The sequence below is a fragment of the Oncorhynchus keta genome, chromosome 36, assembly GCF_023373465.1.
Source record: "Oncorhynchus keta strain PuntledgeMale-10-30-2019 chromosome 36, Oket_V2, whole genome shotgun sequence".
In the NCBI taxonomy this organism is placed as follows: Eukaryota; Metazoa; Chordata; class Actinopteri; order Salmoniformes; family Salmonidae; genus Oncorhynchus; species Oncorhynchus keta.
This window is the reverse complement of record NC_068456.1, coordinates 28999336-29023524: the sequence shown is the minus strand read 5'-3', so window position 1 is coordinate 29023524 and position 24189 is coordinate 28999336. Positions and strand designations below refer to the sequence as shown.

General features: G+C 42.7%; 1 protein-coding gene across 50 annotated transcripts; it reads right to left on the bottom strand.

The window, feature by feature from the left end:
• Window positions 1–7901: 7901 nt before the first annotated feature.
• On the bottom strand, window positions 7902–22621 carry LOC118373042 (spermidine/spermine N(1)-acetyltransferase-like protein 1). Of its 50 annotated transcripts, XM_052498796.1 has the most exons (14): window positions 22469–22621; window positions 22091–22196; window positions 17437–17552; window positions 17111–17227; window positions 16491–16721; window positions 15634–16246; window positions 14807–14996; window positions 14011–14084; window positions 12182–12307; window positions 9195–12054; window positions 8901–9068; window positions 8665–8706; window positions 8602–8622; window positions 7902–8433 (listed from the first exon to the last, which is right to left on the bottom strand). In XM_052498796.1, exons 3-10 carry the CDS (start codon window positions 17443–17445, stop codon window positions 11936–11938), a joined length of 1479 nt encoding a protein of 492 aa, XP_052354756.1. In that variant the 5' UTR covers window positions 17446–17552; window positions 22091–22196; window positions 22469–22621; the 3' UTR covers window positions 7902–8433; window positions 8602–8622; window positions 8665–8706; window positions 8901–9068; window positions 9195–11935. The 50 variants fall into 50 exon arrangements, with proteins under 50 accessions (XP_052354756.1, XP_052354766.1, XP_052354782.1 ...); XM_052498806.1 differs by lacking the exon at window positions 8901–9068 and having other exon boundaries at window positions 8665–8769; window positions 9132–12054; XM_052498822.1 differs by lacking the exon at window positions 8901–9068 and having other exon boundaries at window positions 8665–8769; window positions 9153–12054.
• Window positions 22622–24189: the final 1568 nt, after the last annotated feature.

Below are 24189 nucleotides of genomic sequence, written 5' to 3'. Positions count from 1 at the left end.
ACTAACACATTCACACAGGTGAAGGTTGCCCAAAACACAGTGATCATGAAATGTTTCCATTTTCCAAACATACTGTCAACCCAATTAGTCAGAGAAGTATCCACCCTTGAGTTCACTGCCAACTTGTGAGATAGGGTGGTTAAACCAGCCAAGGCCTTGGTCACTGATCCATCTGGAGCTGTGTCATCGGGCTTTAAATTACCCCCATACACCCCCCACCCTTTTAAGCCAGTAATATGACTCTTATTTTGAAACCCCTGTGTTCCTATGCATCCCTATTGCCCATTGAAAGGGATATCAACCAGATTCCTTTTTATATGGCTTCCCTAAGTTGTCAACAGCCTTTAGACATAGTTTCAGGCTTTTATTTTGAAGAGTGATTTGTGCGCAAAATAGAGAGGTGGCCATTGTTACTCCCGGTCCTAGTGAAAAGCCAACTGTCCTGGTTGATATATTATCGAATAGATCTAATCAATCACCTTGAGGATTGATTATAAAATTATCTTTATGGAACAAAAATAACATTTGTTGTCTAACTGGGAGTCTCGTGAGTGAAAACATCCGAAGATCATCAAAGGTAAACGATTAATTTGATTGATTTTCTGATTTTCGTGACCAAGTTACCTGATGCTAGGTGTACTTATTGTTTTGTTTTGCTATCGATAAACTTTCACAAACGCTTGTATTGCTTTCGCTGCAAAGCATAATTTAAAAATCTGAGACAACAGGGTGATTAACAAAAGGCTAAGCTGTGTTTTGCTGTATTTCACTTGTGATTTCATGAATTGGAATATTTTCTAGTAATATTATTTTACTGTTGCGCTATGCTATTCAGCGTTGCTGATGACAAATATACCGGATCCGGGATGGGTGGTTCTAAGAGGTTGTTTAACAAACAGTTTCTCATTTGTTCTATATGTTTATATCTTTGACTTCTATGCCTACTCGTTAGCTATTTATTTATTTATTATTAGTTTCTTATCCAATAGGCCACATCCTATCCTAGACCACAACTTACCTATCCCCCCCTTTTGATACCTGGCTCTGCCCAGCTAACAACCTTGCCTACTCTAAACAATGACTTAGGTCAGATTGATAAATTATCCTTATGTCTGACATTATCATGTAGGAGCGCCCCTTTCATTCTCCACATGTCCAATTCTCCCTTGGGCGTCCATTCATATCTATCCTTTACCAATTCTCGGACAAGTCTCTTATCTACTTTAAGAGGTATCTGTGCTGCTTATATGTTCTTAAATATATTTATCGATTTAAACAGTAACCCTTTTTTCTCCTATCTTAACTAAGCGTCACATTGTTTGGCTTTATCTAAAATCATTGATTTTAGAAAAAACATGTCTATGGCGTCAATCTCTAAAGTCCTTACATAACCCTACATAACCTTAATCAACCTATCAATAATCCTAAATCATCACAGATGTCATATATCCCTGTTAACTTGAATACTATTTAAATAAAAAACTTCTAATGGTCAAATAAAGCCAAAACAAATGCTAACCATATCAAATCCTTCCTGTATTTTATCTAACAATAACATGGGTTAACCTTAAAACCAGTCTCATCAATAATTTAATATATGTTGCATAGTGTGGGATACCTTATCTACAGTAATTTACCACCCCTAAGAACCGAAACTTATTTATTTTCATTAATAACTGTAATGCTTATAAAATCATTATTTTTCTATGTATTTTCCTGCCCTATTGGCTTAAAATATCTCCTGTCCAAACGTACCATATCTTCCCCCATTTATTATCGATGACAAATAGGATTTTATTCTGTTGTAATACCAAATCAATAATAGCCAATTCAAAACCTTCACAGCCAATGTTTAAAAACAGAATCCTGAACGTCTTCCTCTTCCTCACTAGAGTTTATTCCCCCGCTCCCCATAATTTGTCCTACCTCAATTCCACTTTTTCCTCTGTGGTTCAAACTATAATTATGTCCAAGAGCTATAAACTCCATTGTAATTAATTTTCCTTTAAACCAGTATCCCAAATGACCACAAATTCATTATCCAAATGGCCCTCCCATGAGGCTGATCAGACCACAAGAGAAAGCCATGATAAAGGTCAAAGGTTATACCACCCTTTATAGTCATGTTCCATACCATATTAGACATATTAAAGAACCCTTTATCTAAACAAAAATTAACTTGTGTAATTAAAACTCAGAAAATAAAACACCTAATATTCCATGTGAGTGTACCCCTTTAAGATTTCCTCAATGTTTCATGTAACTCATTCAGTCTTTCTCCAAATACTTTTTAGGAATACACTGCCATTAGACCCACACAACTGTGATAAACGTGCACTGTCCCTTTAAAATAAAACAAACTCATCCAGCAATAAACTTTGCGGACCTGTCATTGTTCCCCGTAATGAAAACAGATAACATTTAGAATACATTAACCTCTTGTTCAAATTCACTGGTGTTACCTAAACAATCAAACCAAAAATCAGTAACCGGGAACTATCACAAACATTTACGATTCAACTATTCAAACCTCCCTCTCTTTTAACCAAATATAGCCCAGTGAACGCCACCAATCAGTGATGGCCACCTAGCAATTTTGTTGCTAGTTGTAGCATCTTTTCAGACTACCCTGACGATATTCAGCTACTTTTAAAAATGTATTTGGAACTTTTATCAACTTCTGAAAGGTGACTCAGAGCTATAATGCATGCATTTTCCTTCTAATTGACACAAACAATTTTCTCTGTCACCCTCAGTCACAACATCATTGCCGTGGCGGCAAAAGTGTATTGTGAGGGATGTCAGTAACAGGCGCTCAGCCCGTGCCCAATTCGCAGCGACTTTCAACGAATTGCAAATCATTGTTGGCTGTCTGCAGCAGTAGTAGTACGGGTTCGATAAACCAAACCCAATTTATCACAAATAGAACCTTGAATAGAACTTACAACATCAATCAACATCTCTCAATCAAAATTGTACTGCCAGAAGTACATCAAAAGAGTGTACCTGAACAACGGTCAAAGCAATTTGAGTAACGTTATTGTGTATCCAACGTAATGACGCAGTTCTACGTTATTCCATACCAAATCAACCTGCCACTAGCAATTTAGCCTGAAAACTAGTAGCCAACACAGCACCTAACTCTCTTATTCCTGACTCTAGGCAAAAATATATCCCCTATTTGGATTAATTTAGCTATAATTCTATCGTCGAAGTAAATCAAACCTGCCCTACTCCAAAATTGAAACATCCCATGTACTTCGCTAAATATATAAGAACATTTCGATGGGCACAAATCTATCGTAATTGTTTCTTCATTAGTATTTAGAATTCATTAGCTTTAGGTAACTGTCTCTTCTTTGATTCAGCATTCTAATTACGACTCCATTCCCAATACATTATTCAAACAGATCATTTAGGCAACAGACACCGTCTTGCATCGAAATTCGTTTCGCTATTATTAAAAAAAAAAAAAAAAAATTGTCACTCAATTTAACCTAAACAATCTATTAAAAAGTTACATTTATATCTTATACAAACACAAGCGGCCTTTCCAGGCAAAACATACAAGTAGTTGAATTACAATCAAAAACTCTGATTTTAGTCAAGCATTTACCGGGAACCGAACCCGGGCCTCTCGCGTTGCAGGCGAGAATTCTACCACTGAACGACCAAAGCTATTTGGATAACCAAGACTCTCCGCAAATAAACCCACTTTACATTTGTCTGTGTTTGTAACGCCGGCACGAGACAACAAAAATAGCCCTAAATTAAAAACCCAAGCTTTTTCTCAGCGAGGATTCTCATTAATCTCGCTCTCTTCTATCAACATTTAGGAATAGTTACTATTGTGACTCTTGATAAGTTATTAGGTCTCACACGTGAGCGAATGATCGTTTCTTATGACTCTTGACTTGTTAATGAACCTCTCACACGCACATCATTTTTCCTTGCTGATATCCTTCTTTAAACTTACTCTCACCCTTTCTCTACTCAGTAATGTCGGTGGTTGTCTCCTACTCGGTCATCGCAATTAAACCGTTTTCTATCGTCTGATCCTGTCCATTTAAAAATGTTTCTCTTAATTATCTTCCTCGCTTCGGTTAACCACATACGAGCGGTTTCGAGCCCTTCTATCTGTTGCTTCTCTACCTTGTCCCCACAAACCCTATTTATTTGTTTTTCATTGATCAGTTTTTCTACATTTAACAGTCAGTCAAATTCGTACTTTACTCCTCCATTTCGGGCCAAAATAGGTGTTCGTTCCTCTTATCTCTTCCCTGCATTACTCATCTCCCGTTAATTCCGGGACCTCCTTTGAGGATTTATTGCCCATTGCTAGTTAACACTTCAACTATGACAGACAAAATGAAAAAAAACGAATCCAGAAAATCACATTGTAGGATTTTTAATGAATTTATTTTCAAATTCATAGTTGAAGTGTACCTATGATGAAAATTACAGGCCTACCTCATCTTTTTAAGTGGGAGAACTTGCACAATTGGTGGCTGACTAAATACCTTTTTTGCTCCACTGTATATATACACTACCATTGAAACGTTTGAGGTCACTTATAAATGTCCTTGTTTTTGAAATCAAAAACAGAAAACATAGAATGCCCACCCAAATCACACGCTGTCCTAACCAAATTGAGAAATAAAAAGGCTCTCTAAGTTCAGGGCGTGACATGACCCCCCCAAAGATGCGGACTCCGGCCGCAAAACCTAACTCTATAGGGGAGATTCCGGGTGGGCATCTATCCTCGGTGGCGGCTCCAGTTTGGGACATAGCCCCCGCTCCGCATGCTGATCCCTCCGCTTCCGTGGAACCGGACCGTGGACCATCGCCGGAGACTCCGGACTGGGGACCGTCGCTGGAGGCTCCGGACTGGGGACCGTCGCTGGAGGCTCCGGACTGGGGACCGTCGCTGGAGGCTCCGGACTGGGGACCGTCGCTGGAGGCTCCGGACTGGGGACCGTCGCTGGGGGCTCCGGACTGGGGACCGTCGCTGGAGGCTCCGGACTGGGACCGTCGCCGGAGGCTCCGGACTTGGGACCGTCGCCCGGAGGCTCCGGACCGGGACCGCTGGAGGCTCCGGACTGGGGACCGTCGCTGGAGGCTCCGGACTGGGGACCGCTGGAGGCTCCGGACTGGGGACCGTCGCTGGAGGCTCCGGACTGGGGACCGCGCTGGAGGCTCCGGACCGTCGCTGGAGGCTCCCGGACTGGGGACCGTCGCTGGAGGCTCCGGACCGTCGCTGGAGGCTCCGGACCGGGGACCGTCGCTGGAGGCTCCGGACCGTCGCTGGAGGCTCCGGACTGGGGACCGTCGCTGGAGGCTCCGGACTGGGGACCGTCGCTGGAGGCTCCGGACTGGGGACCGTCGCTGGAGGCTCCGGACCGTCGCTGGAGGCTCCGGACTGGGGACCGTCGCTGGAGGCTCCGGACCGTCGCTGGAGGCTCCGGACTGGGGACCGTCGCTGGAGGCTCCGGACCGTCGCTGGAGGCTCCGGACTGGGGACCGTCGCTGGAGGCTCCGGACCGTCGCTGGAGGCTCCGGACTGGGGACTGTCGCTGGAGGCTCCGGACCGTCGCTGGAGGCTCCGGACCGTTGCTGGAGGCTCCTGACTGGGGACCGTTGCTGGAGGCTCTGGACCGTCGCTGGAGGCTCCGGACCAGTACTCATTGTGTTTCACAATCCCCTGCATCTTTTCCCAGAGTCTGAACTGTAGGTTTCCCAGGTGATTGGCTTCGTCTATCAGGGCTCCTGAGACCAGCTGTGGATCTGGTAGTGTGTTCTGGGCTCTGGAAGAACATTCAGGAGTCAGTGCTGCTGTTGGGTTGGGCTCAGAACAGAAAGGAGAGAGACAAAAGGCAGATATTTGACATTTTCTTCATGGCCTTGAAGTTTTGAAGAGGAACAGAATAGTAGATTAGTCATCAAATCAAATCAAATGTATTTATATAGCTGAAATATCAAAGTGCTGTACAGAAACCCAGCCTAAAACCCCAAACAGCAAGCAATGCAGGTGTAGAAGCACTACAATGCAGGTGTAGTCATCATACCATAAATTATATAATAGTCTGTATTTTAATGATTTTAGAATCTACCTGTACATTGGAGAGAGTGAGAAGTTCTTACCTGGAGGAACAAGATGTCCTCTTCTATGGCTCTGATTGTGTCTGAAAGGGATGATATCTCTCTGCTCATCTCTCCATCATCAACTGACTCTTCTGCTCCTCTTTCTCCTTCAGTGGTGCTATCTTGGCCTCCTCTTCCTCCTTCAGTGCAGCTATCTTGGCCTCCTCTTCCTCTCGTATAAACTGGTGAAGCTTCTCAAACTCCTCGTTAATCTGCTTGTCTGTGTGCTGGGCTTGGCTCTGGAGGCATTGGGAGGAAGAGGTCTAATATCTCATAGTATTCATACAGGGTTATTATTGTACCAGAAAACTGTTAGTGAATATGCATGCAGATCCTGACACGTGACACCACATCTTTCCTAAAGTAACAGGATCTAATACCGAACAGAACAAGAACATATGTAATTGAACAATGAACCCTGAACAATGTATGCAGTACTGACCTTAATGTGCTCTGCCGTTTTTATTAAAGACCTTCACCTTCTCCTGTAAGATCTCCAAAGATCTCTGGAGTTCCTCCTGGAATGAAACAGAACTTCATTGAGGACACCATATCTAGACTTGAGAGAACATCTGAACACCACAAGTCTATCACTGCAGCCTAATTTTCAGTCAATCAGAAGTTCAAATCTCATTGTTTATACCATTGCTCTATCATAGATTTCCAAATGGTTGTATTTCTCTTACCTTATGATCCTGTACAGCCTCATCTATGGGGACACAGTCATGAGATGTAAGTTTATTTGATGCCTGACACACCAAGCAGACAGGCTGTTTATCCTCCAGACAGAAGAGCTAGAGTTTCTCACAACGTACACTGCAGAGCACCTTAGACCCTGCTGAAGCGCTCTGACTTCTCTCCTGTAATTACTATTTTTTTTTGTAAATTTAACAAGGCAAGTCAGTTAAGAACAAATTCTTAGTTACAATGACGGCCTACACCGGCCAAACCAGGACGACACTGGGCCACCCAAGGGACTCCCAAACACGGCCGGTTGTGATACAGCCTGGAATCAAACCAGGGTGTCTGTAGTGATGCCTCTAGCACTGAGATGCAGTGCCTCAGACCGCTACGCCTCTCAGGAGCCCCAAAAGGCCTCACACACAGGTTCATTTGAGCCAAGTTACATGGAGGTTCAGACATCGGACATCTCCTACAAACTGGACTTCATGGGATATTTTCTCAGAACAGCATTCCCGTACAGGCCTTACTGAAGCTGTGGCTACACGACAGTAGGGCAGGATTCTTGCCTCAGCATACAGGACAGGAGAGATCCTCCTCTGGTTAACACGATCTGTAAGCCATTTTTACTCCCTGTCCTTGAATAACTTTTTTTCTTAAATGGGCACTTCCCCCAAAAGTTAAGCCACACTTGGAGAACCTTTTTGTTTTAAATTTTTGATGGTATATTAATATCTCTAACCAAAGATATCTCAAGATATTTCAATACCTCGAACCAAATCCCAGAGTTGTGTTGTTGATCCAACAGAGCTGAACTCTAGAAAACTGAATGTTACAGCATTGAGCTACACATTACCCTCAACAGGCGACTCAGAAGTGCAGGTTTACAGAAAACTAGGAGTCTGGTTAGACAGGTAAGTTGTGTGTGTGTGTGTGTCTGTGTAGTTTTGCTGTGTGTGCAGACTAATAGCTCATTTACACAAAATTGTTATTTATGGACCCACCCATTGATTATTTCAATGAAGATGGAAGCACATTGTTCATACAATCAAATAATCAATTCACACTTGGCATTTTAAGAATATAGATTTTTATTGACATAGCAGCAGCTTCAAGATAGCAAAATCTACATTTAAACAGACTGATCAAACTGAACGGACTGAAGACTGATCAAACTGAACGGACTGAACAGACTGAACAGACTGAACAGACTGAACAGACTGAACAAAACTATGTGTTTCTATTTCTATGACATTTGTTTTGTGTGTTTCTCTTTTTCATGCACAGTCCCAGAGCTAATAAATGTTTCATACATGTTGATAAAGGGTTAATAACACAATACAAATGGCTTATTACATGTGAACTACTGCAAGATCAGATGAATAGGTTAAGGCTTAAGTAAGACTGGGAATAAGTATTCTAGCAGATAACTCTACTATACACAGCTTTCTGGAACGACTGCCTCTGGTCTGCTAAGGTCTATAACTGGTCTGCTGAGGCCTATAACTGGTCTGCTGAGGCCTATAACTGGTCTGCTGAGGCCTATAACTGGTCTGCTGAGGCCTATAACTGGTCTGCTGAGGCCTATAACTGGTCTGCTGAGGCCTATAACTGTTCTGCTGAGGCCTACAACTGTTCTGCTGAGGCCTACAACTGTTCTGCTGAGGCCTACAACTGTTCTGCTGAGGCCTACAACTGTTCTGCTGAGGCCTACAACTGTTCTGCTGAGGCCTACAACTGTTCTGCTGAGGCCTACAACTGTTCTGCTGAGGCCTATACCTGGTCTGCTGAGGCCTATAACTGGTCTGCTGAGGCCTATACCTGGTCTGCTGAGGCCTATACCTGGTCTGCTGAGGCCTATAACTGGTCTGCTGAGGCCTATAACTGTTCTGCTGAGGCCTACAACTGTTCTGCTGAGGCCTACAACTGTTCTGCTGAGGCCTATACCTGGTCTGCTGAGGCCTACAACTGAGGCCTACAACTGTTCTGGTCTGCTGTTCTGCTGAGGCCTACAACTGTTCTGCTGAGGCCTACAACTGTTCTGCTGAGGCCTACAACTGTTCTGCTGAGGCCTATACCTGGTCTGCTGAGGCCTATAACTGGTCTGCTGAGGCCTATAACTGGTCTGCTGAGGCCTATAACTGGTCTGCTGAGGCCTATAACTGGTCTGCTGAGGCCTATAACTGGTCTGCTGAGGCCTATAACTGGTCTGCTGAGGCCTATAACTGGTCTGCTGAGGCCTATAACTGGTCTGCTGAGGCCTATACCTGGTCTGCTGAGGCCTATAACTGGTCTGCTGAGGCCTATACCTGGTCTGCTGAGGCCTATACCTGGTCTGCTGAGGCCTATACCTGGTCTGCTGAGGCCTATACCTGGTCTGCTGAGGCCTATAACTGGTCTGCTGAGGCCTATAACTGGTCTGCTGAGGCCTACAACTGGTCTGCTGAGGCCTACAACTGGTCTGCTGAGGCCTACAACTGGTCTGCTGAGGCCTACAACTGGTCTGCTGAGGCCTGGTCTGCTGAGGCCTGGTCTGCTGAGGCCTGGTCTGCTGAGGCCTGGTCTGCTGAGGCCTGGTCTGCTGAGGCCTGGTCTGCTGAGGCCTGGTCTGCTGAGGCCTGGTCTGCTGAGGCCTGGTCTGCTGAGGCCTGGTCTGTAAAGGCCGATAACTGGTCTGTTAAGGCCGATAACTGGTCTGTTAAGGCCTGGGATTTTAAGTCCTGGTCTGTTAAGGCCGATAACTGGTCTGTTAAAGCCTGGGATTTTAAGTCCTGGTCTGTTAAGGCCTATAACTGGTCTGTTAAGGCCTGGTCTGATAAGGCCTATAACTGGTCTGTTAAGGACTATAACTGGTCTGTTAAGGCCGATAACTGGTCTGTTAAGGCCGATAACTGGTCTGTTAAGGCCGATAACTGGTCTGTTAAGGCCGATAACTGGTCTGTTAAGGCCGATAACTGGTCTGTTAAGGCCGATAACTGGTCTGTTAAGGCCGATAACTGGTCTGTTAAGGCCTGGTCTGTTTAGGCCGATAACTGGTCTGTTAAGGCCTGGTCTGTTTAGGCCTATAACTGGTCTGTTAAGGCCTGGTCTGTTTAGGCCTATAACTGGTCTGTTAAGACCTATAACTGGTCTGTTAAGGCCTGGTCTGTTTAGGCCTGGTCTGTTAAGGCCTATAACTCCATACATGTTCATTTCCCAGACAAATCTGTTCCCTTGATCATGATATACAGCACTTCAAAATCTATAAATTCAATAAATGTGCAAACTTCTCAATTATTAGTTATGATCATCTATACGACATGTTATTTTTTTGTATCACTTCTTTTCACGTGTGTGTTTGTGCACACATGTTAAGACATAATACTTTTATGAGCAGTTCTATTATTGTTGGGGATTAATTGAGGATATGGTCACTCGTCCATCCAATTGAGGATTATTGCCAAGATCTGTGGCCGGGCAGTTCATGACCCCTGTTGTGTCAGTAATATACTGAAGCAGGGCCTTGTATTTCTCAATGTGCTCCATCTTTCAAGTAAATAGACTACTGTGCTCCTACATTCAAGTACATGAAGTGCAATGACAGGACTTAGAGTGAAGTAAAGCTCTGGCTCCATATCCATAAAGAGTCCTAGAGTAGGAGTGTCACATCTAGCTAGCTTGACTTAAATGTAAATAACAGCTGATCTAGGATCAGGTCCCCCCTGTCAAGGTAATCTTATTCATCATGATCTAAATTGATGGTAGATCAGCATTTTAAGATGCTTTATGAATACAGGCCTGGGATTTTAGGGACTATACTGACCGAATGGCCACACTACACCCTTCCTCTCAAAAATCCCATTGGCCATTTTGCAAATGAGAGAATAGTAAACGTTCAGGTTTGTATGGGAGGGTATTTGTTGTCTCTGAATGAATTGTGTTTCCTATATTCTCAGCAGCACAAAGAGAAGCAGAGAGAGATGTGGTGGTGTGCGTATTAATATATTGCTCTCAAAGACCATTCAAAGGCACAGGCTACAAAAAGCACAGTGGACCTATATAGATGAATCAGATGAAAAATCAGATAGATTAATCAGATATATGAAATATATGAATCAGATTTGAAACCATTGATGTGGATCTCTAACAGTTACAGTACTGTGGGTTTAGGACATGGATGGACAACTATGGTAATCAGGGGTGCAGTGCTGTTCTCTCTTCTCCCTGTGGCACTTAATCACTCATTGCAGAGAGAAGACACGCCTGGGCCCATGTTAAAAAAGTGTCTCAAGGAAGGAATGCTGATCTAGGATTAGGTCCCCCCCTGTCCATGTAATCCTATTAATTATGATCTACTGATCCTAGATCAGCACTCCAAGACTCTTTGTGAACATGGGCCCAGGTTTCCCAGGTAGCAGTCCAGTCACTGATTTGCAGGAAGAAAATAAACCAGAATACACAGGGCCCTCCTGAGGACGGGAGTCTCCCTGGTTTAAGGTTATTTTTATCCTCTACACAGGTTCCTCTGTAGAGAAGTACAGTACATTATGACATCAGTTTTAAAGAGGATCTGTAGAGAATCGTAATTTACTTTGTAAGGAATGCAGAGACATATAAAACGACCATGCAAGCAGCATTCAGCATCTTTGAGAAGCACTGTGCAACATTCACGTGATGCCAAAGTCCTTCCCCCTGTCTGTCTGTTTATCTATGCACTTTTGGTTTACAGTACGATTCAAAATGGACGTCAAGATAAACAGCTTAGTCATCATGTCCACTGTTATAAGCACCATACTCACTGTCACTCCTCTCCCTGTTCTTCCATTATAGTGTATAACTACGACTAGCTAGCAGCACACAGTGTCCTCCTTTAGGCACGATGGTATATACTATAGTACATAATGCAATAGATACACTGGAATTATGTACACTTCCTCCCTTACACACACAATCTTAAACAAACATGCCAGACGTTAATGTTCTGAGACACTCATCAGCTATACTGTAACAGCTAGAGGCACAGCAGATGCTCTCTGTCTGTCTGCCTGCCTGCCTATCCTACCTTCTCTCCATGTTAGAAAGTGCAAAGTGAAGCAAGAAGGGGCGGGATAGTGACTCTGGTGGGGAGAAGAGGTTAGTGGCTAGGGTCTGATGACCCTCCTTCTCCCTTAGTCTCTCTGGTGCTCTGTCCCCGGGCAGGGTTCTTCAAGATTCTCTCCACAAACGCTTTGCCTCGTCCTGCTACACGTGGCCCTGCACACATGCACGCGCACAAACACCCACAAACACACATCCATACAATTAACATACTTACATTAAAATACAGTCACACTTACAGGGTCTCATGGCAGTCCAAACAGACTATATACTCACTACTCACCAGCTGATTCCTTCAGAATGTCTTCCAGTCTCTCTCTCAGACATCCTTTCTCTGTGTCTTCCTCTCTGCTCTCCACTCTCTGGCGGATCAGCTCCTTTATCTGCAGCACTGCCCACAACAGGCCATCTGAAGGAATTACACCACCAGAGACATGAAGGATTGACTAAATCAGCTAAAATGGCTGCATACTGGCTAAATTCCCTTGGAAAGTATCAGTATAAATGAAATCATAAAAATGTATATTTAAAGCACATAGGCTATGTTAAGTGTGAAAAGGGATTGTATGAAACAGATAATTATCTATAACAGTGTGTTAGGGCCAGTGGCGGTTGTTGCTGTTTAATAACACATTGCACACTCTTGCCTGCATCTAGCTGATCTGGGGTGGAATCATTAGTCCAAACGGAACGTTTTGCAACTAAAACAAGAGTTTGTATTGGACAAATTCAGGTAGGTCCTTCCCGTTCTGTTTGCTTCTGTTTAAGACAGAATCGGCAGAATGAATACACCCTTGATAATCCGCACACACAGTTCACTTTCATAGCAGACAAATACAGAATCATTGCTAATGCCCGCTGTATAATTCCTTTTTGCATTTACGCGCTCTGCTCTCACATTTTTCCTTCGCTTGTGGACTTCAGTGCACAACACAACAGCTGTCTATTACCAAGCGCAAAACCCTCTCTAAGCCAAACCTTCATACCATAACACTAACCACTAAGCCTACATTGTTGTCACCATATTCATATTATAGTCAACAAACTATAACTAACGTGTAAGTAAACCCAGAATCCAATCCATGTGTACAATCATGCAGTACAGTGTACAGCAAGCAGTTTAGCAGTTACACCAGCGGGCCCTGGTGGCAATAAATTAATAAAACAGAAAGCTTAACATTGACTTGAAGAGTTGCAGTGTTGGATAGCCTTAGTCTGCTAGCTAACTTAAATAGCATTCCTCTCTCTTTGAATCAGGATGTTGAGTAGGCTAAATTAGCTGCATTAGATAAGTGAAAAGTAAACTAAGAAGAAGGAAAAAAGACAATGAAATATAGCTATCACTCTCTCTGCTGCTACTACTTAATTTGTTAACTGCTTAACTATTGTCTTTCACTCTCTTGGAGTCAACTACTCACCACTGCACTGCAGTGTTTAGCTAGCTGTAGCTTATGCTTTCAGTACTAGATTCATTCTTTGTTCCTTTGATTGGATGGACAACATGTCAGTTCATACTGCAAGAGCTCTGATAGGTTGGAGCACGTCCTCCGGAAGTTGTCATAATTACTGTGTAAGTCTATGGAAGGAGCTGAGAACCATGAGCCTCCTAGGTTTTATATTGAAGTAAATGTACCCAGAGGAGGATGGAAGATAGCTGTCCTCCAGCTACAGCATGGTGCTACCCTACAGAGTGCTGTTGAGGCTACTGTAGACTTTCATCGTAACACAGTTTGTTTTAATCAGTTATTTGGTGACGTGAATATATTTAGTATAGTTTTATCTAAAAAGGATAGCTTTTTTAATGTTGAACCATTTGAACTTTTCAGAAATTAATTTAGTAGCATTGCCCTCCCCTTCCTACTCTGAGGAGCCTCCAGTGGTCAGGACCCTGTGGCTTCCGGTTGATTAGGTCACATTTTGAGAATAGCGTGGTCCCATATCCGATTGCTCTGTATTACCAAATCCTAAGACTGCACATACAGATCAAGGACCAGCTAGATTGAGAAAGGATCCTGGCTAGAAACAAAATCTTTCTCTACTTGGTGGATCACCAACAGAACCCATAACAGTTTTAGGTGGGTCACCGATTATAAATCGGAAGAAATAACTCACCATACTCCTGGTTCAGACTCCACAGTTTGATTTTGTTGGCCTCATGCTGGGCTTTCTTCTTCAGCCGACATGCTCTGTGGAGAGGGAGGGCGAGAGAGAGAGAGTGATAGAGAGATGGGAGTGTTGATAAACTCCCATATCTATTGGGTGAAATACTACAGTGTGCCATTACAGCAGCAAGATGTGTGACCTGTTGCCAAAAGAAAAGGGCAACCAGTGAAGAACAAACACCATTGTAAATACAACCTATTTATGTTTATTTATTTTAACTTTTGTACTTTAACTATTCACACATCATTACAACACTGTATATATACATAATATGACATTTGAAATGTATTTATTATTTTGTAACTTTTGTAAGTGTATTTGTAACTTTTGTAAGTATAATGTTTACAGTCAATGTTTTATTGTTTATTATCCATTTCATTTGCTTTGGCAATGTAAACATTTTTCCCATGCCAATAAAGCCCTTAAATTGAAATTGAATTGAGAGACAGAGAGAGAGTGAGAGACAGCGAGCGAGACAGAGAGAGAGAGACAGTTTACCAACATATAGCCAGAGCTTATGCTGCGCTACACTCGACCTCACTAGCACTTAGCTAGACGCAGGTTGAATTTAACACAGCACAGTTCTGTTGAGTGGTACTTCCATCCGGGACACCCTGCTGTACAAATCAAATGTACTTCTGAAAGTGCAGTGTGGAAAAGCCACTAGCGAATTATGCCTCTACAGTTAGACAGGTAAGTCAGGTAAGTGGTGTGTATGTGTCCATGTCCTAGTGTCTACGTGTACCTGGAGGCCAGTTTGTTCCTCTCCTTTCGTGTTGGGGTCCTGGCAGTAACAGGCAGGTCACTGACAGGAGTCAGGCCCTCCAGAGCAGAGCTGAGTGTATGGAGCTGCTCTCCCAAGCTCTGTAGCTTCCCAGGGCTGGGGGTCAGGTCACTGGCATCTGTACGACGGGCTTTTCTCTGGCCTCGCTTACCTGGGGAACACACAGGAGTTTGTGGTTGATTTTACATAAGTAAGTCTGTAAGTCGCTCTGGATAAGAACATCTGCTAAATGACTAAATGTAATTATACTGTATGTTTCCAAGCATGCAGCACTCGAGACGCAACTGACAGTGCAGCTAATGCAGCTATACTTTAGACTCCACTAACAAAGTATTTGTGTTTGGCAATAGAAATGAGAGATGGCGAGGTTGAAGCAGCAAATTTTACTTCTGAATTTGATTTTGGCAATGAAGCCTTTTATCTACTTCCCCAGAGTCAGATGAAGTCGTGGATATCAGATTTATGCTAGTCGATACTCAGACTTCCAGTCAGTGCTCTAATTCTAGTTACGAACTACCTCTAATTTCTTTCATATCGGACACAGAGACATAAAAATTGTATCATCTGTGTTCATCTGACTCTGGGGAAGTAGATAAAGGGCCTCATTGCCAAAATCTCGATGTATTCCTTTAAAATTAACACTTTCCTAGTATGTATGTGACCCACCGAATGAGTATTGATACATTTATAAAAATTAAGAACATATAAAATGTAAAAATGTTTTACATCTTCCTTTCCTTATTCTATTGTACATGAATGGGTCTTATGGCTTGGGGTTGAGGTCTCACCATTGGTGGAGGTCCCCTCTTTCAGGCACATGGTGGTGGGTAGGGTGCTAGGGCCACAGATTATATCCCCTTCATATTTATCTTCATCTCTTTCTTCATTTCTCTCTTCGGTTCTCTGTCTATCTTTCTCTCCATCTCTCCATTTGGCTCTCAATCTCTCTTTCTCTCCATCTCTCCCCAGGTCTGCCTCACTGAAGAGGCTACATTCCCAGTAACGCCGGCGTTTCTTTTGTCTCTTATGGGACTGAAGCTCCTCCTCTTCCTTCCCTTTCTCTTCCTCCATGGCTTCTGTCCCCTTCTCCTCTTCCTCTTTCCCATCTTCCTCCTTCTCCTCCTCTTCCTCTTCAATATCGCTGTCTGTTCCTTGACTAGACTCAGTGTCTGGCTCACTCTGTAGAGAGTAGTTGTGCACCATCTCTTCCTGCCCCACCTGCTGCAGCCCTTCCCTAGCTTCACTCTCCCGCCCTCCAGCCTCTTGGCTCCAGGACCCCGGATATCTACCAGCCAGGAGGAGGTGTCCAGCCCCCAACCCTACACAGGGTGTGAGGTCTGTGGGGTTCCTCGGCTGCCTGTCATCTGGTCTTAGGGATAACCATGGTTTTTCTCTGCCTCCCTGCGGAGAGAAAAACAGAGTAGGTAGAAGTTTGCTCTAAACCATGGTCAGAGTTCCTAAGGACTGCCCATGGACCCACATCAGACTCGACTAATCAATAGTTTCCTCAGTTGTGTTAGTGCTTGGCTGGAACAAACAGCTGCACACCCTGTAGATCTCCAGAACCAGAAGGGACTTCCCAGGATCTAATGGTGAAGGTTAGTGATGTTAATCCTGATAATCTGTGGTTAAGAGTAACTCATACCTCAGGTGAGACGAAGGAGCACTCGCAGCTCGGTGGTGGCCCCTCTGGGCTGCCTTTGGCGTAGTGTGTGATGTCATCCAGGGCCGAGATGTCCCAGCGACGCTCAGAGGTGTGTGTGTCGTCAGTGATCACATCCTCCAAGAGATCACTGAGTAGCTCACATCCAGGCTGCTGGCCTCGACACAGGGACAGGGCTGGGGCCCCCAACATCACCACCACACCCTTAGGACACTAAAACACAGAGACCAAACACATTCTCTGTCTATAAAACTGAGTTACATACACACACACACCTCGTTTTTTACTTCTGTGGTATTCAATTCCAGATCCAGAGGTCAATAGAATTGATGGTTTTCATTCTTCCATCCCCTCTAATCAGGGACTGAGTCAGACCACAGGAGGCTGGTGTCACCTTAATTGGGGAGTTGGGGCTTGTGGTAATTGCTGGAGCGGAATTAGTGGAATGGTATCAAGCACATCAAACACATGGTTTCCATGTGTTTGATGCCATTCCATTGACTCCATTCCAGCCATTATTATGGCCTGGCCTCCCCTCAGCAGCCTCCACTGATTCAGACATGGGACATACACAAGTGACAAATGTTTTCCACTGTACCTACGTTGTCTGACTCTGCACTGCCCCCTGTAGGAGAGATGGTGAATGGCTCTAAGGTCACAGATAACCCGTTGGTCCCATAGGCCTCACCAAAGACAGGCTCCATCCCACTGCTACCTGGCTGGAGAGAGAGAAGGGGAAGGGGTCAGAGTTGGATGGGGGAGATAGAAAGATAAAGGGGAGGAAGACAGAGAAAGCCAGATATGACTCTGTTGTCATATTGTACAATAGCCAGCATTAAGTTTGTAAACTAGCAACTCCTCATGATAAAGTATCTATATATTATGAAGTATAATGAAGAAAATATTGTAGTATAACAAGGCTGTGTACCTGAGGCATGGTGGTGCTTGGACCTGTTCAGAGGCAGTTGGATGGGTCAAAAGTTTAGTACGGTTAGCTTCGTCATCATCAGTACACCAACCGCCAGAGGTCAGAGTTCACATCATCTGATAACAGAGACAGACAGTTAGCCTTAATATTAACATTTTTAAAATCGAGCAGCTGATTTAGTTCAGGTTTCAGAGATTAGTTACAGTGGCTTGCGAAAGTATTCACCCCTTTGTAATTTTTCCTATTTTGTTGCCTTACAACCTGGAATTAAAATGGATTTTTGGGGGATTTGTATCATTTGATACACAACATACCTACCACTTTGAAGATGCAAAATATTTTTTTTTTGTAAAACAAACAAGACAAAAAAAACAGACAACTTGAGCATGCATAACTATTCACCCCGCCAAAGTCAATACTTTGTATAGCCACCTTTTGCAGCAATTACAGCTGCAAGTCTCATGGGGTATGTCTCTATAAGCTTGACACATCCAGCCACTGGGATTTTTGCCCATTCTTCAAGGCAAAACTGCTACAGCTCCGTCAAGTTGGATGGGTTCCGCTGGTGTACCGCAATTTTTAAGTCATACCACAGATTCTCAATTGAATTGAGGTCCGGGCTTTGACTCGGCCAATCCAAGACATTTAAATGTTTGCCCTTAAACCACTCAAGTGTTGCTTTAGGAGTATGCTCAGTCTCAAAGCTCTGGAAGACTGAAACAGGTTTCCCTCAAGAATTTCCCTGTATTTAGCGCCATCTGTCATTCCTTCAATTCTGACCAGTTTTCCAGTTCCTGCCAATGAAAAACATCCTCACAGCATGTTGCTGGCACCACCATGCTTCACTGGGATGGTGTTCTCGGGGTGATGAAAGGTGTTAGCTCAATGTTAGTGTCATCTGACCAGAGTACCTTCTTCCATATGTTTGGGGAGTCTCCCACATTCCTTTTGGCGAACACCAAACGTGTTTGCTTATTTTTTTCTTTAAGCAATGGCTTTTTTCTGGCCACTCTTCCGTAAAGCCCAGCTCTGTGGAGTGTACGGCTTAAAGTGGTCCGATGGACAGATAGTCCAATCTCTGCTATGGAGTTTTGCAGCTCCTTCAGGGTTATCTTTGGTCTCTTTGTTGCCTCTCTAATTAATGCCCTCCTTGCCTGATCCAGGTTTGTTGTGGTGCCATATTCTTTCAATTTTATTATAATGGATTTAATGGTGCTCTGTGGGATTTTCAAAGTTTCTGATATTTTTTTATAACACCACCCTGATCTGTACTTCTCCACAACTTTGTCCCTGACCTATTTGGAGAGCTCCTTGGCCTTCATAGTGCCGCTTACTTGGTGGTGCCCCTTGCTTAGTGGTGTTGCAGACTCTGGGGCCTTTCAGAACAGGTGTATATATATACTGAGATCATGTGACAGATCATGTGACACTTAAATAAAGTCCACAGGTGTGCAATCTAACTAATTATGTGACTTCTGAAGGTAATTGGTTGCACCAGATCTTATTTAGGGGCTTCATAGCAAAGGGGGTGAAGACATGCACAAACCACTTTTCCGTTTTTTATTTTTTTTTATTATTTGAAACAAGTTATTTTTTAATTTCACCTCACCAATTTGGAGTAATTTGTGTATGTTCATTACATGACATCCAAATAAAAATCGATTTAAATTACAGGTTGTAATGCATCAAAATAGGAAAAATGCCAAGGGGGATTAATACTTTTGCAAGGCACTGTACAGGTCTCCCATGACAGATTGAGTAGCTTGTCAGGCTTTTAAGACTTGGTTTCGGGCTCTGAGATTACTTAGTAGTACCCCCCCTATTTTTCAGACGTTGAAGCTAGGTTCAATTTAGGTTCTTAATGAAAGTGGAAAATATTTATTTTCCATGTTTAAAATTCAAATTTTCCAGGAACGTTGAAAAGGCATCTTTTCTGAAAATTGAAAAATATATATTTTTCTGGATATTTAAATCAGGTTCATCATCAAATCTGAAACAATCATAGACATCTATGATTTTGTTACGTTACAGCCTTATTCTAAAATGGATCAAATATTTTTTCCCCTCATCAATCTACACGCAATACCCCACAATGACAAACCGAAAACAGGTTTTTTGACATTTTTGCAAATGTATTAAAAATAGATAACAGAAATACTTTAAGTATTCAGACCCTTTGCTATGAGACTCGAAATTGGGCTCAGGTGCATCCTGTTTGCATTGATAATCCTTGAGATGTTTCCACAACTTGATAGGAGTCCACCTGTGGTAAATTCAATTGATTGGACAGGAGTTGGAAAGGCACACACCTGTCTATATACGGTCCAACAGTTGAATATATATATATATATATATATATATATATATATATATATATATATATGCCATTTAGTTGAAGTACTTGTCTGTAGAGCGCAGAGACAGGATTGTGTCGAGGCACAGATCTGGGGAAGGGTACCAACACATTTCTGCAGGACTGAAGGTCCCCAAGAACACAGTGGCCTCAAACATTCTTAAATGGAAGATGTTTGGAACCACCAAGATTCTTCCTAGAGCTGGCCTTCTGAGCAATCTGGGGAGAAGGGCCTTGTTAAGGGATGTGAAAAAGAACCCGATGGTCACTCTGACAGAGCTCCAGAGTTCCTCTGTGGAGATGGGAGAACCTTCCAGTAGGACAACCATCTCTGCAGCACTCCACCAATAAGGCCTTTATGGTAGAGTTGCCAGACGGAAGCCACTCCTAAGTGAAAGGCACATGACAGCCCGCTTGGAGTTTGCCAAAAGGCACCTAAAGGACTCTCAGACCATGAGAAACAGGATTCTCTCGTCTGATGAAACCAACATTGAACTCTTTGGCCTGAATGCCAAGCGTCACATCTGGAGGAAACCTGGCACCATCCTTATGGTGAGGCATGGTGCTAGAGGCGTCACTACAGACCCTGGTTCGATTCCAGGCTATATCACAACCGGCTGTGATTCCCATAGGACAGCGCACAATTGGCCCAGCAACGACCGGGTTAGGGTTGGCCGGGGTAGGCAGTCATTGTAAATAAGAATATGTTCTTAACTGGACTTGCTTAGTTAAATAAAGGTTAAATAAATAAAAAATAAAATAAATGATGGTGAGAGGATCATGCTGTGGGATGTTTTTCAGCGGCAGGGACCGGGAGACTAGTCAGGATCGAGATAAAGAGGAACAGAGCAAAGTACAGTGAAGTCCTTGATGAAAACCTGCTCCAGAGTGCTCAGGACCTCGGACTGGATGAAGGTTCACCTTCCAACAGGACAATGACCCTAAGCACACAGCCAAGACAACACAGGTGTGGCTTCGGGACAAGTCTGAATGTCCTTTAGTGGCCCAGTCAGAGCCTGGATTTGAACATCTCTGGAGAGACCTGAAAATAGATGTGCAGCAACACTCCCCATCCAACCTGACAGAACTTGAAAATCTACAGAGAGGAATGGGACAAACTCCCCAAATACAGGTGTGCCAAGCTTGTAGCGTCATCCCCAAGAAGACTTGAGGCTGTAATCACTGCCAAAAGTATTTCAACAAAGTACTGAGTAAAGGGTCTGAATACTTATGTAAATGCAATATATCCATTTATTTTTAATACAATTGCAAAAAATAAAAAAAATTAACTGAGTTTTTGCTTTGTCATTATGGGGTATTGTGTGTAGATTGATGAGGGGAAAAAACTATTAAATCTATTTTAGAATAAGGCTGTAACGTAACAGAATGTGTAAAAATCCTAGGGATCTGAATACTGAATTATGTGAGATTTTATGTGTTGTTGTTGGAGGTGTGTCTTGGTCAGTTTAGCTCAGAAAATGCCGCCCTCGTCAATCTGCCACCATAGGCAGCCGCCTAATCCTGCCTAATGGATTCATCACTGCAGTGACATCTAGGTTAATCTAGCAGCTCATCACATGAGCACTGTGTTCATATAGACCTCAACAAGACCTTATAGCTTCTAGCTGCTATAGACAAGGGATAATCTTCTGCAGTTTATGTTGGGTTGCCAGGTTACACTTTATTTGACAGACCACATTTAATTTTACTCTTTGGGAGTCATTCAATCGAGCATTTAAAACATGCTTTCTGAACAACTAACAGCAATGTAAAACAACTTCCAGGACTGTAAAATTGTGTTGCTGTATTCCATCATACGAGCACAGAGAGACAGAAAGATAGAGGAAAGACTAATACTCACAGCCAACATCCTGTGCCCCAGATCCCTAAAATAGTCCTAATCAGTCATTTCCCTGTGTCTCTCACACACACACACACACACACACACACACACACACACACACACACACCATAACTCTACAGAGGGATAGTCTGAAGAAACAGCCGTTCTTCCACATGAGACAGAGAGGGGAGTGCCTACTCCTTTCCAAGAAATAAGAGGAATAGCAACGCTCTGTACCTGACAGCTGTGGGGGGGATTTATTTTCACTATAAACCGACTGTTATTCTCATTCAGTCTAATGCCATCATTGAGGACATTAAAGTTTTCTGAGCATACATTTAGCTGAACGTGGTGCAAGCCTTTTAAAACAACATGTGGCAACAATATCACCTTGACACTGTCGCTGGCACTCAAGTTACGAAAAGGCAGTACTTTGAACGAACAGCTAGCTGTCTTACCTCCTGCATGGACGGTGTGTCACATTTTCCGATGTTGAAGCGCGCCCCCGTCATCTCAACGCGCAGCCCCGCGGTTCTGACAGCGAGCGCTCTGGAAGCCAGCAGCCTGAAGTCCGATAGGAAATAGGCTAAACATTTGACCACTAAATAGTACTCGTTGCAATACCAGCAACGATAAGCCTATGCAGCATAGAATATTATATTTCTATTAGGCCTACACAGCTATAACCTAGGAGGCCATTGTATATAATACAGGAAGAGCACATCAGCATTGACTGGCATCAGAGTCGCAACAAAATAACCAACCCAAAACAGTAGGCTATACAGGGTTATTGCTCGATTCATGGCTACCATGCTGTAGAAGGCTAGGCTACTTACCGTCCACTGTTCCAGCAGTTACAATCAGGGGAACAAAGTGACATCCACATAAACCAATGTTCTTCTCCACAAGACCGCACAAATTACAAGAATTAATGATATGTTATGGTCCTCTGGTATATCGACGCAAAATATATTTGGGCTAGTCCTGAACAGCTGGCTTTGGAATGGTCTAGACATGGCGAAACAAGGAAACATTTTTCTTTATTTCCCATTAATACACACATTGGTTGTTATTTTAAATTACATATATTACATTAATGTCATCAAATTAACATAGTACTCTTCAAGACTTCATTAGGCTAGGATATATTTCCTCTAAATACAATAATGTGGAACTTGTTGATAAATAAATCCCCTCAGAACCCAAATGGTTCAGTCCGGGATCAGCTGTGAAAATGCAAGATTTGTTCCAAAGGAACCATAGAGAAAGTAAGGAATGAAATTAAAGGAGAACATCAGTCATTTAATTTGTGTAGGCAGATATGTCTGATTGTGTTATAATTACTGAGAACTACCTGCTACACACTGCATGGATTTCACTACACTTAAAATCAGCTTTTCTTGTGAGGCCAGCCCCCCTTTGGAGGAAGGAGAGGTCGACAGGATGGTGCTGAGAGGTAGCCTACGGTGAGACACGTTTTAGTGTCTAGAGACAATAATGCTTTATTTTAAATTGGTCGACTCACTGTGCGGTGCTGGTGACCTCATGATAATAATTCACTCATCTTTAAATAATGTGCATGTTTTGGTAGGCAGAGACGGTATAGAACGTATAGAATTCCTTCAATATCTCTGGTACTAGGTATACTAGTAGCCTAAATAGCCTATTGACTTGGACTATCCTGCTTAAGGCTATACACATTTGATTATATGTTTAACACATTTAATTTCTTGAAAAGTGAGGTGAGCAAGCCAAGAAAAAAATGTTGTTAATTTACAATTACAAATGCAACCTTAGTTCAACACCTATAGTACGTAATCAATACATGTTAGCCTCTTGAAGACGTTACAAGTGGCATAGTTCTATAATTTTCTATAATTAATAAAAAATGAATTTTGAAAAATTCCTTAAAGGGGAATGAAAACGTTTAACATGCTCAAATAAAACAATCTATACAAACCCAACATGTATGACCTGGGTGTTTGTCATATACACATTTCCACCTTAAAAGAAAATACTAATTGGGTGCTGCATTAAAATTGCCATGGTAACGAGATGCTAGCTGCAACATCTGCTGGATAGAACAACTTGGATTGTTGATTTGGGATGGATTTTACTGTGGGGAGGGAATGCTCTCTCCTTCAAATATTGAACAAAATTACTTTGTTAAAATTCAAAGTAAACAAAAACCAGTAGTCACTTTTATTATTGCACTACAGTTTATAGTAGCCTAGCTAGCTACTAAGATCGTAATACACTTTTGATGTGATTAATTACAGGTGTTTTCTGAGAAAAAACATCTAAATATATTTTATTTTTTATTCTATTATAATTGTTGGACATAAAAGCAAATCAGCTCCAAGTGATTTTCATCTGTTCCAAAGAATTCCCACGCATAATAGAGAGCTATATGTGATTGTATACAAATGTAAGCAAGGTTTGAAATGATTATATTTTTGTCAAATATTATATCTGTTTGGCTTCTTACGGTCAATTTGCAGTCTACAAATGATTTGTTATGATGTTCCGGCCCCCTGACCAGCCGCACAAGAAAAAA

Bases quoted from the DNA above. Each gene is read 5' to 3' on its own strand.
- LOC118373042 (XM_052498816.1), bottom strand. The intron at 14,997-15,633 runs GTGAGACCTCAA...TGTGTTCCCCAG, and splicing joins AGAGGGGACCTCCACCAATG to GTAAGCGAGGCCAGAGAAAA. The intron at 12,308-14,010 runs GTGAGTTATTTC...TAATTCCTTCAG, and splicing joins GAGTCTGAACCAGGAGTATG to ATGGCCTGTTGTGGGCAGTG.